Below are 17,012 nucleotides of genomic sequence, written 5' to 3'. Positions count from 1 at the left end.
ATATTACACAATTTTTGCTCCCAAGATCTTGTGGAAAAAGTCATACTGTTATAACATCAGAAACCAAAAGCCTCAAGTTTTAGAATATCCAGAAAGAACTAGTTTGGTCTTCCGTCGAAAGGTCTTATTTTTGTAGCATCTGCCACCGAAAGACCCCATTTTTCATGCAACCCCGAAGAAAGAGCCCATGTTGTATATACCGGTAATTTTAAAGTTGCTACCGAACATGCATGTCACTTCATTATTGGAGTGACCCCACCACCACTAGAGCCCGGGTTTAAAGTTTTAACCATTTGACAGAGTTTACACTTGGCATGTGTTTCAGTTCATCATGGCCCCTAAACATGCTAAAGACTTGGGTTTTCACACGACTGCAAATAATTAACTGATCCTCGAAATTAATTTTCTAAAAGGAAGACAAGACTAACTCAGTTTCGTTGAAACTTGATCAAATGTTAATGAGCGTAATTTGTCAGTCGAATGCTATTAGTATACTTGTATTTGCTCATCTGAAGACTTGGTGGTTACTTATTTATTTATGTTTTTTTTCTTTTCTTTTTGTTAATTGTTTTTAACCATTTGACAGAGTTTACACTTGGCATGTGTTTCAGTTCATCATGGCCCCTAAACATGCTAAAGACTTGGGTTTTCACACGACTGCAAATAATTAACTGATCCTCGAAATTAATTTTCTAAAAGGAAGACAAGACTAACTCAGTTTCGTTGAAACTTGATCAAATGTTAATGAGCGTAATTTGTCAGTCGAATGCTATTAGTATACTTGTATTTGCTCATCTGAAGACTTGGTGGTTACTTATTTATTTATGTTTTTTTTTTTGTTTTGTTTTTTGTTAATTGTTTTTTTTTTTAATTCATTTAATTCATAATAACACATGACACAGAAAGAAAAGGTATTATTAATTGCATAAATTCACCAATTGAAACAACATCTATTACATTTAAAAATAAAGGACTACGGTACTTCATACAACTTCCAAATATGGGTGTTTGTTATACCTAGATTTGGAAGACGTGCGTTTATGCAGCATATAAATGCGTGTCGTCTGTAAAGGCCCCTATACGGGTGTAACTGATAATTGATGATTTAGTTATTATCGAATTTACATTCTTAAGTTATTATGTGCAGGCTAATGCCATGTTGCATTCGTGATATACTATTATTCAACAAAGAATTATTTACAAGCGCTTCGACCATGTTGACCGTCTCCAAACAGGGATTTCCCTTTTAACAAAGGAGCACCGGCACAGTACAACGCAATGCCGCATGTCAAATAGGCCTATAGGCCTATTCAAAATAGCTGTCAATCATCAGAATAGTTAATACCCTTTTTCATAAATAAGTACATGATTAATATTATAATAAATATAATATAGGTGTGGTGTTTGCTAGAAATCAGTAATTTGCAAAGACAAAAAGACAATCAGGGGGTTGCCAGCCTTTAATTTATGCAAAATTGACCATTAATGGCCAAGTTGATGCCTTCCCATTTTCGGCTTGCGGCTAATCACGGCGTATTATATAATTGTATGACTTACCGAAATATGTAAATCCCTTTAATCAACATTGATTTGACAATGATTGACAGACGAAACATAGATTAATTATATCTCTCAATCATTTGCATATCGTAATTGGTTTTACTTTTTTTATAGGCCTCATGAAAGAAATAAAGAAAGAAAGAACATTATAAATATTTGAACTTGACAATATTTTAAAAATTGTGATTTGACCATAAATGATCATGATAATTATGTGCATTTTGAAAAGAAAAAAAAAGCAATCTTCCAAATCTGGATGTGTGAAATACTTCAAGTATTAATTATATTCAATAGTGGGTATAAAGGGGAAAAACAAATTGCACGAAAGAAGATAGAAACGCAGAAAGAAAAAGAAAGAAGAAAAAGGTTGTGTAAGTTGTTATGGTGAGACGTTCATGTTTTGTGATATGACATTTACAATGAGCTCTAAATCTTTATCATATGGCATTATTATAAAGTCCCAAATTTATTTTCGACATTCTGCGCTTAAAATCTTTCAAATTCCATTAATGATGTAGGCCTAGATTGCTTATGTGCGTGTTTAGTATTTGTTTGGGGTGTGTTGTGAGTGTACAACAGGTGTGTGCTGGTTAGTTGATGTGATGAGATGCTTTTGTGATGCTTTATATGGTGAGCTCAAAACGCATTTTTCCGCATTCTGCGCTCAACATCTATAATACCGCGTGCCCGGGACCGCGTGTATGTTTGTAGGATGGGTGTGGGGTGTGCGGGGGTTGTGTAAGGCGGATGGGTGTGTATTGTAGTTTTGATATGATAAGTTGCACACCATTATCAAATTGAAGGAGAAAAAGAAAGATAGAAAGAAAGAGAAATAGAAAGAAAGAAAAAGAAATTTAAGAAAGAAAAACAGAAATTTAAGAAAGAAAGAAAAGAAATTTAAAAAAAATCATAGACAGAAATTAAAGAAACGTAAGAAATGAAGTCCTTAATATGGAAAGAAACTTAAGAAAGAAGGACACTCGAGGAAAGAATGGGAGGATTTGAGCTTTTCATCAAATGACCCTGCATGTACGTACTAGGCTATATAGGCCTAATAATATATCGAGCTGTAACCAATGACCGGGGAACTCATCACAGTGTGAGAAGGAGATGGTCCAGAACGCCGATGTAACCTGTCAATCTTAATTATGTCATGGCCCTGAAAAAAACCCAAAATAGTATGTTTTAGACCATGGTCTAAATATGCACAACTTTGTAACTTTAAAAGCAGGAAAATGACCCTATAGGCCTACCCCAAAAGATTTAAAAGATCAGATGAAAAATTATCAGCATTTCTGAAAACAAAGGATATGATGATAATATTATTGATAATTGTGCTTGATCTTTCAAAAGGCAAAGTAGCATCGGGCCTAAAAGTATTAAGAAAGTGAGCGGGCCCATGGTCGGAACCTGAATCCAGTTTCAAATCAAACCATCAAGGGGTAAACAAAATATATATAAAAGAAAATATCAAAAGTTTGTTTCACTCTGTGAAACTAAATAAAACAATTGAAATGCATAATATATACATAAAACAAACACTACTTTCTTAAACATGTCTAAGGAAAGTATATGTGTTTCTCAAAATATACCACTTATATCTTCTGAATTAGAAGAGTAGTATAGCTTTATATGGACATGTTGAAGTGACCTAATACCACTTATATCTCTCGAAACTTAGCAGTATAACTTCAGGCATGCATATAAAATTGTCTTTCTTAAAATAACCATCATATATTTCAAGCTTCAGAAAGTATTTTGTTTGAAATCTTTCCAAACTATAAAAATCTTACAAATATCCAAATTAATCTATTACTCAACCATTTTTACTTCTTTCTGTTTTTTATATATATAAAAATTCAAAAACCGTCTCATGTAAGCAGAACTGAAAAGTGTATTTTGACAACTAGAAAACATCAAGGCACGCAGGGGCGAAGGCCAGGGCAGTGACTCCATCTGACGACTAAACACTCCAAGTGAGTTAATTTTATATAGGCCCATTGAGATTATCAAGATCGGTAGAACGCTAAAGTCCTAATGCATTCTCATGCCTCTAGAACTTTCAGTAAACCACAAGGTTTTAAATTTTATTTATAATTAAGCCCTAATGCATTCTCATGCCTCTAGAGCTTATAAAGTAAAACATTTCATTTATATATATATTTTTTTATTTATATATTTGTAAAAGCAAAACATTAAAAGGGGCATTTTATTGACACAACCTCATCTCTCTTTTTAAACAAATGGTGGCTCTGAAAAGAGCCGTTTGGTTTTAGTGGAGTTAATAACTCCAGCCACGACCTCTGCCGCGACCTCGCCTAACATTCCAGCCTTCACCATGATGAGCCGGGTACTGCTTCCCGTAACCTCTAGCATGCTGGGGTTGTGGTGAGAACCCCACCCGTGAAGGATGAGGCGGTTGCCGTTCGCTGTTCTGCTCTTCTTCACAGGTCTCTCATTAGAAGGCTCCTCACTCTTGTTCTTATTCTTGCTCGGCTTTCTTTTGTCTTCCAACAACTTAGCTCTGTTAACTCTCTTTTCTCGCATGCCTCTTCAAATTCTACGACTTGCGACATGTAACTCAATGATCGGGCTGCTTGCATCTATTTTTCGTCTAGATGCAGTCTTAGCCTCATCAATTTCAATTTCAAAATCGGGAATGACCCTCTTTTCCAGGTCTTCTTTCATTAGTTTCACAAAATCCAAATCGTGAGTTCTAAAAAGGGTGTCTACTTCCGACCTCATCTTAACAGAGAAGTTAGACCCCGGTAGTCTAGGCAACTTTCGGAACGCACAAATCGCCTCTGGAATCTCGAGTTGACCATCCAGCATTTTTGTAAGCTTGGTCAACTTGTCCTCGAGAATCGCCAGACATATAAATTTACTTTCCACCATGTCAATAAGGCCGAAAACAAAAGCGTGATTATGTTTTGAGAGTTCTATCTCAGGAACAGAATTTGACGGTGGTGTGGGGACAACGGCTCGCACTTTCTGACCTGGGGCAATTAATTGAGAGTCCTGGGTAGGTCCAAATGGCTCTAACCCTGACAGAGAAATAACACCTGGCACCTGGTCTCTCGACCCTTGCACCTGGTTTCCCACTGAACTAGGCGCCTGTCCTCTCGGACCTTGCACCGTTGTTCCTTGCGAGCTGGAGCTGGAGCTTGAAGGCTGCGAACTTGACATCTTCTTAATCTTCAGTGAAAGTTTGTTCTCGAACGGATATTGTCTGCTCATACTGAGAGAGAATAATTGAGGTTTGTGACTAAATGCTTCACCTTATATCCATAAAACCAAAAGCACTACATTGCGCTCATTGGTTGGTAAAGGAAGCGATCCGATTGGACATGCGAAGTGGCCAATCAAAATTCTATAAAATTGACCAATCATATTTTTTATGCAAATTAGCTATATTATTTTTGTCTGCGGAAAAGTTTTCCACTAAAATTAACTATTTTTTATTTAAACGACCAAATATTTCCTACAAAATTAAAAATCAACCAAACATATCTCCAGTATAAAACCTAATTTAATAAACCAAATATAAATATATTTATTAGGAGGTACAGTTTTTTACACAAAACATAATATTATTTGCTCCACAGGCGAGAGATCGCATTGGGGTAAAAATTATTAAAATTGTATTTGAAAATAGGAAATAAAGAATATAATATTATTTGCTCCACAGGCGAGAGATCGCATTGGGGTAGAAATTATTATATAAAGTGTATTCAAATAAATAGAAAATAAAGGATATAATATTATTTGCTACTGAGGCAAGAGATTGAGTAGGGGTGATACTCTGAAATATTATAGACTTCTTTTGGAGATTAATTGAGAATATATTGGGAATTATGGGTCGGAGTTTTAACCGCAACAAAGTGGCTAACTCTAGACACCAAAGAAATTCAAATAGTATATTAACCAAACAAAGTAAAACAAAAATTAAAAGCATCGAGAAGAAAGTTCTAGTCAACAAAGCAAAACAATTTGTCAAGAATCTGTCAAATTATAATTTGTCGGATAGTGAAATCTTGGCGCTTGGTAAAGGTTTGAATTTTATTGCAAATCCAGTTAAGCCTAAGAAAAGTGTTTTTATGGAAGCCGCTGATGTGTTTACTAGAAGTATGCGGATAAGGTACCTTGCAGCTATTAAGGGCTGGGGACCTAGACATAAATTTAGAAATTCTTCAACTTGGACACCAGGTCCAACGCCTAGTTTGGCGCTTGAAGATTTTTTAGAAGGGATGAGAACGGAACTTAGTAAAGTTCCGATCAAAAACGATGCAACCGAATATGAGTAAAACTGAAACTCAAGCAGTAAATTCTCTCAGGAAAAACCGGACATCGTTTTGAAAAAAATTCGATAAAGGGAGAGGGATTTATGTTTTATCAAAACAAGACTACATTAATGAGGGCCTTCGACAATTGAAGGATAGAAAGTCATATCTGAAATTAGATTATGACATGACAGTTCATACCGCCGAGATGGTTAGTGAATTAGTCTGTGAAATGTTTGAAGCCAAAGAAATTGACAAGGCACTAGCAGATTATTTGGACCCTGAAACTAGTTATGAAAATAAGACACCAGTGTTCTTTATGTTACCCAAAGTGCATAAGGAAGTTAAAGAGCCTAATCAAGTTTTTATAGGTAGACCGGTAGTCAGTTCGTGCAGTGCCCCGCTAAATAGGATAGCGGAATTTTTGGACTTTTACCTCCTTCCAGAGGTCAAAAAATCACCAGCATATCTTAAAGACACAGCAGATACAATTCGGAAGGTAGAAAGTTTAGTTTTGCCTGATGACGTCATAGTAGCGAGCATAGACGTTGTTAGTATGTTTACTGTTGTGCCACAGGAAGAAGCATTAAAAGTAGCTATGGAGACATTAGCGAAAATAAATCCGCTCTCCTGTGATCCTCCGATGCCTAGTTTGGCATTTATGAGGAGAATAGTAAAACTTGTTTTATACCGTAATGCGTTCGAGTTTAACGGTAAATTCTACCTTCAGATAGCTGGTTGTCCTATTGGACTCAAATCAAGTCCGAGTTTATGCTGTTTAGTAGTGAATAAACTAGTCCAGAATTTCATGAATTTGGACAAGAATGTAGTCTCTTTCCATATCTATATGGATGACTCGCTCCTGATGTGGTCAGGTACCATGGAGGAGCTGGAGGTGTTCATAGGCAAAATTAATGATATGCACCCAGCGGTCAAATTCACATATTAGGCCTCGAAGGAAGAAATACAATTTTGGACCTTGTGATATACAAGGGAAATAGATTTAGGACCTCTACATGTAACATCTTGGATGTAAGATGTTATACAAAAACCACAGAAACTTGGTGTTATTTGGAGAGAAATTCTTGCCATAGTCCCTCAGTGTTCAGGGGATTTATAAAAGGCGAGCTAATTAGATATGCACGTAACTCAAACAATTTAGAAACATATGAAGAAAAGAAATCAGTGTTTCAAGAAAAACTCCTAGCAAGGGGTTATAGTCTTCAAGAAATTGAGAAGGCTTCACAAGAAGTAGATTTTGAAAATAGACAGAGGTACATCACGGAAAAAGAGCGTGATGCAAAAATACCTTTAGTTTTCAAAACACACTATTACCCGCATATAGAAAGTAAACATGTGAAGAATGCACTACTGAAACATTGGGAAATTATTTCAGAGCATCCAGAATTGAACCGCATTTTTCCAGAAATTCCGATTTTGGCATATAGTAGAACAAGGAATATGTGTGATTCACTGGTTAAAGCAAAATTGCCAGTTTCAGTAGACGCTGATCAGATTGATGAACCCGATTCCCGACCGGGATCGCCTAATCTGCTCATGCTGCAAGATTTGTTGCTAGAGAACAGAGGGTTCAATGATGTTCCGTTTGAAAATGAACATCCACCTCTTTCCATACCAAGATTAGAGATTGGAAGCAGAGGATTATTCTGATGACGGCATTGAATCACAGGAAAGTGTGAATTCAGACCCAAATTAAAAAGTTCAAAATTTCACCCGTATAACAACAGCAAAGTTAAACATGTTTAACAAGGAAGTTACTGCGTATGCAGTTAAGAAACGCTTTCTTAGGTTGGTTGTTAATGGGGTTTTTTTGATTACGTAAAAGAAAAGAAGAGAAAAGGCCAAGGCAGTCGGCAAATTAGCTGAACATAGGAAACTTTTAGTTTTCTATTTTAAGGCACAGGGCTTTAATTTGAGCACCTAGGCTTTTATTTTAACTATTTATAGAAAGATTTCCGGGAGGCAAGTTAGCTGACCGAGGTGAAGGCACAACATTTTGGGCCTACACTTTCAAATATAAATAGTTACGGGAGACAGTAGTCATTCCGAGGTATAGGATCGTTTTTAGAGCCTATACTTATTTTAAATTTTGGAAATGCATGGGTCAGTAGACCCATAGCAGCTTAACTGATGAAGGACATGAGTCCAGAAACGATCGTCTTGCTAGCTGCTTGTTTAGCATTTCATATTCTATTAGAATATGGAGCAACCCCAAGGGGTTGATAGTTAGCATATTTTGATTATAAGTTGTTACAATAAAAACTTAAATAAAATATTTTCAAAAAAAACATTTTTCCCAAGAGGAATATAAGGCCTATGATGATATTATATTTCGAATTATAATATATCTTTGATTTTTAGACACATTCTTATATTTGGATTTTTAAGAATCTTGTGTTATGTGGTTAATTGTATATTTATATTTGGTTTATTAAATTAGGTTTTATACTGGAGATATGTTTGGTTGATTTTTAATTTTTTAGGAAATATTTGGTCGTTTAAATAAAAAATAGTTAATTTTAGTGGAAAACTTTTCCGCAGACAAAAATAATATAGCTAATTTGCATAAAAAATATGATTGGTCAATTTTATAGAATTTTGATTGGCCACTTCATGGTCCAATCGGATCGCTTCCTTCCTTTACCAACCAATGAGCGCAATGTAGTGCTTTTGGTTTTATGGATATAAGGTGAAGCATTTAGTCACAAACCTCAATTATTCTCTCTCAGTATGAGCAGACAATATCCGTTCGAGAACAAACTTTCACTGAAGATTAAGAAGATGTCAAGTACGCAGCCTTCAAGCTCCAGCTCCAGCTCGCAAGGAACAACGTGCAAGGTCCGAGAGGACAGGCGCCTAGTTCAGTGGGAAACCAGGTGCAAGGGTCGAGACCAGGTGCCAGGTGTTATTTCTCTGTCAGGGTTAGAGCCATTTGGACCTACCCAGGACTCTCAATTAATTGCCCCAGGTCAGAAAGTGCGAGCCGTTGTCCCCACACCACCGTCAAATTCTGTTCCTGAGATAGAACTCTCAAAACATAATCACGCTTTTGTTTTCGGCCTTATTGACATGGTGGAAAGTAAATTTATATGTCTGGCGATTCTCGAGGACAAGTTGACCAAGCTTACAAAAATGCTGGATGGTCAACTCGAGATTCCAGAGGCGATTTGTGCTTGTCCGAAAGTTGCCTAGCCTACCGGGTCTAACTTCTCTGTTAAGATGAGGTCGGAAGTAGACACCCTTTTTTAGAACTCACGATTTGGATTTTGTGAAACTAATGAAAGAAGACCTGGAAAAGAGGGTCATTCCCGATTTTGAAATTGAAATTGATGAGGCTAAGACTGCATCTAGAGCGAAAAATAGATGCAAGCAGCCCGATCATTGAGTTACATGTCGCATACGCCGTAAATTTGAAGAGGCATGCGAGAAAAGAGAGTTAACAGAGCTAAGTTGTTGGAAGACAAAAGAAAGCCGAGCAAGAATAAGAACAAGAGTGAGGAGCCTTCTAATGAGAGACCTGTGAAGAAGAGCAGAACAGCGAACCGGCAACCGCCTCATCCTTCACGGGGTGGGGGTTCTCACCGTCAACCCCAGCATGCTAGAGGTTACGGGAAGCAGTACCCGGCTCATCATGGTGAAGGCTGGAATGTTAGGCGAGGTCGCGGCAGAGGTCGTGGCTGGAGTTATTAACTCCACTAAAAACCAAACGGCTCTTTTCAGAGCCACCATTTGTTTAAAAAAAGAGAGAGATGAGGTTGTGTCAATAAAATGCCCCTTTTAATGTTTTGCTTTTACAAATATATAAATAAAAAAATATATATATAAATGAAATGTTTTACTTTATAAGCTCTAGAGGCATGAGAATGCATTAGGGCTTAAATATAAATAAAATTTAAAACCTTGTGGTTTACTGAAAGTTCTAGAGGCATGAGAATGCATTAGGACTTTAGCGTTCTACCGATCTTGATAGCCCTGCGGGGCCTATATAAAATTAACTCACTTGGAGTGTTTAGTCGTCGTATGGGAGTCACCGGCCTCGGCCTTCGGCCCTCGACCTTGATGTTTTCTAGTTGTCAAAATACACTTTTCAGTCTGCTTACATGAGACGGTTTTTGAATTTTTATATATAAAAACAGAAAGAAGTAAAAATGGTTGAGTAATAGATTAATTTGGATATTTGTAAGATTTTTATAGTTTGGAAAGATTTCAAACAAAATACTTTCTGAAGCTTGAAATACATGATGGTTATTTTAAGAAAGACAATTTTATATGCATGCCTGAAGTTATACTGCTAAGTTTCGAGAGATATAAGTGGTATTAGGTCACTTCAACATGTCCATATAAAGTTATACTACTCTTCTAATTCAGAAGATATAAGTGGTATATTTTGAGAAACACATATACTTTCCTTAGACATGTTTAAGAAAGTAGTGTTTGTTTTATGTATATATTATGCATTTCAATTAGTTTTATTTAGTTTCACAGAGTGAAACAAACTTTTGGGTATTTTCTTTTATATATATTTTGTTTACCCCTTGATGGTTTGATTTGAAACTGGATTCAGGTTCCGACCATGGGCCCGCTCACTTTCTTAATTTCATCAAAAGACTCTACCTTCAACCTGTAAACCTCGGCATGCATAGATGTAGGCATAGGGAGTGGGGGTATTTGTGTGTAGGCCCAATATACTGGTCCCGGGATAGGGCATATATATATATGATATAGGCCTATATAGGCTAGTGTGATAGGATGCATCAAAATGAATCGATGCACGCAAACGGTACTGTTTCTTGTTTTGTTTTTAAAACTTTTGTTCTTAACAATTTGCCATTCGTATAGTCTTTGAACGTCATCAGAGCTTTCAACATGGTTAAAATATACTAATTTATTTATTTATTTATAAAAACGACTGAAAAAAGAGACTAGGTCGTGCGCAAACTAGGAAATTCCCATGAATGCGCAGATGCTCAAAACATAGATTTCCCAGTTTGAGCATGATCAAAAACATAGATTTCGAGTTTGAGCATGATGCATAAACTCAGGAAATCCCAAAAGGACGAGATTTTAGAGCTGCGCATATCAAGGAATTGCTGGGTTTGAGCAGCTTTGGGATGCGCAAACTCATGATATCACCATTTCCCGCATGCGCATTTTTCTGCGTAAACTCATGAAATACGGTATATTACATACATGTTGATTTTATATAATACCATTCTGCTATTGTAGATAAGTGACAATGCGCTAATCACCTTATCAAGTGGTATAGGTCAATACAAAAATATTGCCATATCTCTCTATGCAGAGTTCTTTATGATGTTGATAATCATGTCTTGTTATATGGAATATTAATTCATATTACGATATTATTTCACACAAAACACATTTAAAAATGTAGGCCTCCCGATCCTAATTATGTTAGCTACTCAACAAAGCAATAATGATAAATAACAACAACAACAACAACTTCGTGCATCATGCATTTATCACTATTGGTGATGAATGCACCAAGTGCACGGCGATTCTGGAGGTCGACTTGTCAGGGAGGTCGACTTGTCAGGGAGGTCGAGTTGTCCGTGGTCGAGTAGTCCGTGGTCGACTAGTCCGGAGGTCGAGTCGTCCTGATACCGCATGCGCAATATTCAGCCTCTCTCAGCATAGGGGAAATCGCGCACCCGGCGCCATTTTGGAAATTCATTACCGGTAGTAAATTTTACGGCGATGTTTTTAAAATATTTTTTGGGGAATTAGATCGAGTTAGAAACAGTTCCAAAGCTTACAAGGCCAAGTCAAAAGGTTAAACTTGATCATAACCCGGAAGAGGTCAGATGATTCGCACGTGGTCGCGGCAAATTTTGGCGACTTTCTAGTGGGTTTGAAAGTGACGATTTCGATCTAATTTTTTTCGGAAATTACTCTCCAAATATCTAAATAAAGGAATTGAGCGGTAAGTTAAATGGAGCATGCGGTGAATAAAGGTATTTTTTTGTGCATAAAAATGTTTGGTTTGATGAGATTTGATGGATGCCTTGCGCAAAAAGTGAGTGAACTGGGGAATTTGTGTAGTACGAATTTGGCGACTTTTGCCAGTGAGTGAACATGTTTAACCCGGCATGGTTTATGTATACTAATTGAATGGGCTCATGCTGTGAATGCTGGGATAGATTCTCATTCTGTGCCGACTATGAGTCGGGGGAAGAAGCAAATTTGGACCTTTCCTATTCCTATCCCATCATGCATAGCTCTAGCAGATTTTTGCTATGATAGATGCTGAATGACTGGGGTGGGCACATCGGGTATGATGGCGGGGAACACAGGCCGTTTTTGGCCATTTTCCTATTTGATTTTCTAAATGTTCAAATTGATGGGGGCGTACTCCTATGGCCTACGTCATGGGGGGTAACTTGAGCAGGAGTGACCCCATTCTGATGATCAAGTGAACTGGCCCTCGAGTTTCCGCAATGATCTTGGAATAGGGAGCATCGCCAGCCAGTGCTCCAAAGGGTGCCTGCTCAAAGACAAAACTTAAGCTGGGGAAGGGGCGGGGGTTCATACTTGAGCAGGAGTGACCCCATTCTGATGATCAAGTGAACTGGCCCTCGAGTTTCCGCAATGATCTTGAATAGGGAGCATGCGCCAGCCAGTGCTCCAAAGGGTGCCTGCTCAAAGACAAAACTTAGGCTGGGGGAAGGGGCAGGGGGGTTCATACTTGAGCAGGAGTGACCCCATTCTGATGATCAAGTGAACTGGCCCTCGAGTTTCCGCAATGATCTTGGAATAGGGAGCATCGCCAGCCAGTGCTCCAAAGGGTGCCTGCTCAAAGACAAAACTTAAGCTGGGGAAGGGGGCAATGGGGTTCATACTTGAGCAGGAGTGACCCCATTCTGATGATCAAGTGAACTGGCCCTTGAGTTTCCGCAATGGTCTTCGGAATAGGGAGCATGCGCCAGCCAGTGCTCCAAAGGGTGCCTGCTCAAAAACATTTTCCTGGGGGGGTGAATGCATCAGCTAGTGCTTATAATAATTAATACCCCCCCTTGTATCAGTGAAAAGGTGTACTCGGGTGGGTAGTATAGAAACCGTGAGCTTTTCAATGACAAAACAAAATAAGACACTTGAACACAAATTTCAGTTTTTCTTTATTTTTGCATGATTTTGGCCCTCTCTGTGGTTTCCCAGGGACTGCCTTTTGAGGAGAGCGAGAGCAATCACTCTCTACTGCTCTTTAATTTAATGCTCTCCTGCAAATTCCAAAAGACAGTCCCTGGTTACCATCCTCTGTCAAAGCTGGAATCTGCATCAGAAAACAGAAATAAAACAAAATGTTACTCATACATGTTCATTTGTATATGGGGATATCATTTTCTGCGGAAGGGGCTCCCAAATTTACAAAAAGTCAGCATCAATAAAATTATGACCCCCTATTTCGGCAACAAAATTTTATGACCCCTCCCCACCACCCACTGATACACCTTAGGGCCTATGTACCCCATGAAGAGGCTAAAATTGTATTCAGTCTTTTTGAATAAGATAAACACACTATCTGTGGTCATCTTGAGACTGCCTACATTTTGGTCATCAAAAAAAATTGTATGACCCCCTATTTTTCTTTCCAAAAAAGGGACCCCGACCCCTGTGTATATTTGGGACCCCCCTTCCAAGGAAAATGATCCAGGCCCTTATGTTCACATCAATACAAATTCAATCAATCTAGGATTACATTTACAGTTCAGTACCGGTAAATGACAAGTGCTTGTTTCTTAAAATTGTGTACTCACAATGCACAGTATAGGCCTATAAGCATTTTAATATGTGCATGCACAAAAAGTTTGTACAGGAAATTGGCTGAAAAATTGAGACATTCAAATTAGCATATCTCCGCAACCACATGTCGTATGACATTCATTTATGCCTCATCAGTTTTCTTTCATTTAGCTCTTTAATATGAGATTACTTTGATGAGAATCAAAAAAAGTTCAAATTTTTTTGTATTATACCTATCCCTACGACTTGAATCGCGCTATTGTGGACCATCCTTCTGATACTTGAGTGTTTGGACAAGCGGAACGGTCTTTTGTCTACCTCTCTGTTTGTAAACAAACCAGGAGGTCGAAATCGTCCTCCTGGCCTGCACTTTGTCAGCAGTGTCTTGTTTTTGTTCATGTGTTTACAGTCTGTCCACATAGAAGTACAAATTAAATAGACCTTGGGAACTGGAGGTATGAGAATATTATTTCAGTTCAATGCGTGTGTAAATGCGTCTTTCTCCGACTTTGGCATGTTTGGCGTGCATGAAGTTGATGAATATGCGTGGGAAATACAACCAATTCTGTCGGTCCAACATCCGGGCTATCTCTAGTCTCGGGCCCAAACTGCATGTGGCTCACGGTTTGTTGTGAACAACAGAAACCGGCTGTGAAGGAGGCTACATAGCGATGTTGTTGGAGTGACCTTCAATTTCGGAAAAAACGACACTCGACCATGGAATTTAATTTTAAGTTTGTCAGTATATAAGCGGTAAATCAAGTAAGTTTCTTCCACTCTGAAGACTTAGAAACGGTTGTTTGATTCCACTGACTATTTGCGATCGAAATTTACATAACACCAATGACAGAAATCATCAACAAAAATCGAATCAGGGACTTGTTTTCACTCGACCGTGAGTCGCATCATCAACCGGAAGTGATGTGGCACGGACCGACAGAATACAAGATACAACAGAACAGGCTTTTCCATACAGTGAACAATAAACAAGAAATGGAATCCAATGTTAACATATATCTGCACAAGCGACTGATAGCCTATCCTTAGTATTGATGCTTTCAGGCTTTAAATGATAGCAAGAAATGGAAATCGCCCCAAAGGAAAGATTTTAATCGTGAAATTGATTGCCACATCTTATGGATTCACATTATCCTCCGGCGGAACTGTCAAACTGTCAATTACAACGTCTACTAGTGGACTGGTTTTTAAATCCACTCTCATCAAACTAATCAAAACTGTAAACTACAATTTTATCGAAAAAATCAAAAGAAGAAATACTAAATATTGCTTAGTTTCAATGATGCTTACCGATTGAGTCGCCTTGATGGTGTATTTCCGATCATTTTGCAACGTGGTTGAAAAATATTTCCAAGACGCGAGTATCGCCATTAGGCATGGCCCGGTAACCTGGATAAAATTTAACGCAATCGATCGTCCAATCCTAGTTCACCTGAGTGATCACGTGGTTTGCCGAATGAAGCCGAATGAACGGTATCGGTGTCGGAACAAGGATTGTTACTTGTAAACAAATCGTTTCGCCGGCACGTTTCAATAAATTAAATTTACGATCTTTTGATAATTAGTTAGGGATCGTTTTATTTTAACCTCTGGCATGAGAGATTGAGAATGTGGGTTAAAGATTTAAGCCACTCTGTGTTCTCATTTTGCAACTAAAATAGGCTTCTCATAAAGCTTAAATTTGCGGGCCATTATGCTGGTCATCCATGTATTTGAAACATGGCGGATATACCAAGCACCCTCACTACGTTAGGGTCTGTGAGGGTGCTCGACTAGGCATAGTTGATGAACTGCTGTGCGATTTGTACTTCACTTGCATGCTGAGCGCACTGAGACTGGTCCACGCTCTTACGGAGTTACGTGTCGCGTTTATTAACACGCAGTGCGTGTGACGCAAAGCATCGACCCCCGATGCCACAGATTTGGTTTGTACTTCTATGTGAACAGACTGTAGTATTAAATACCAAAATTTATTTCGATGACTTTTATAAAAATATTTTTAAAATAATAAAAGCCCCAAAATTTTGATCCACCTGCTAAGAATTGCAGTAAATTCTGCAATATTTGTAAATGCAATGTCAGGAAATCATGCACTTTCTGCATACTTTCCGCAGCGATCTCTGTTGGATGGGGAAATTGATGAAATTGACACTTTGTTTACAAGCATGCTGCACTGACGATGTGTGGTTAATGTTTATTTAATTATTTATCACAACTTGACAATATTCAGTTTTTAATGTTTTTTAAAGTTTATTTTCTCATATAAATAATCTATTTTCCTTTATTAGAAAAGCCCTATCACACCTTCTTACTACATGTACAATTTTTTTTATGTCGCATCATGCGCGTATTTGGGGGGGCTTTGGGGGTGCGAGCCCCTCCGGGGTAAAAGCAGGGGGCGGCCAAAACAAAGGGGCAGCGGAAGAAGAAGGGCGAAAAAAAATTAGTAAAAGAAAAAGGGTGGAAAAAGTATAAAAATGGTACTATACATTAAAATGTGTTGCTTTTAGGGCGCTAGCGCCTATAATCCCTTTTTTTTTTTTTTGCTCTTCACTTTTTCAAAAATTGGGTCAACCTTTTCGGGATGTTGAGGAAGGGGCAGCAAAATTGTGTTTTCTTCAGCCCCCTGGGGTAGAAACGGCCACGGCATACGCCACTGTGCACCCTGTATCATTCATACAAACCCTGTATAATATTCTGTATCCTTATGGTGTCAGCTCTTTAAATACCCGGGTATACTGTTTACCTCATGTCAATCGAATGTCTAGAATAAAAGTTATGTTCATTTGAAGCACAAATGGTGACTTATTGACTGTAACTTTTTTCATACCAACTTATGCCTCTAATCTTAAGCACAACAACTCCGCACTATTGTATGTACATGTAGGATACTGTGATGATACATATTTTTGTTGTTATTTATTTTATTCCATAGTGGTATTGTAGCAGACAAACCTGATGAAAGTCTTTTCTTTGAAGATAAGAAACAAGATGCAGAAGATAAAGGTAATTCAAAATTATAATCAAGATCTTTAATTAAACAGCTTGTATTGATTTATATTTGCATGTTATACAAATGTAGCTGCTTTATTGTGTCAAATATTGTAAATTTTGTTATGTTCAAGATAATTATGGGGTTCATGGTTTCAATTTCAGCTAGACTTGTAGTATGTTACCGGTATGATACAGGCCAAATTGGTGCCCATCTTTTTTTTCCTTAGCATTTGGACCAGACTTTGGAGTCTGTACTGTGCCACCTTGCCTTTCAGTAATCCTAAACTGATAGTTTATGAGTTTTAATAGTCATCCCAATCCCAACTTTTGGATGGGTGTCTTGTGTAATTCACTAATTTATACTTGCTGCATGTATAT

The 17,012-nt window shown here is 37.8% G+C and overlaps 1 protein-coding gene across 1 annotated transcript in view; it reads left to right on the top strand.

The window, feature by feature from the left end:
- LOC140152948 (ribosome biogenesis protein NOP53-like) overlaps positions 1–17,012 on the top strand; it is a 51,927-nt gene that overhangs the window by 22,858 nt on the left and 12,057 nt on the right. Inside the window, exon 2 of the mRNA XM_072175500.1 lies at positions 16,576–16,646. Coding sequence (XP_072031601.1) covers positions 16,576–16,646 — 71 coding nt within the window. The remainder of the gene's footprint in view (positions 1–16,575; positions 16,647–17,012) is intronic.

This window comes from Amphiura filiformis, chromosome 5, assembly GCF_039555335.1.
Source record: "Amphiura filiformis chromosome 5, Afil_fr2py, whole genome shotgun sequence".
Classification (NCBI taxonomy): domain Eukaryota; kingdom Metazoa; phylum Echinodermata; class Ophiuroidea; order Amphilepidida; family Amphiuridae; genus Amphiura; species Amphiura filiformis.
Note: the sequence above shows the minus strand (reverse complement) of the source record. Positions and strands in the feature narration are given on the sequence as shown.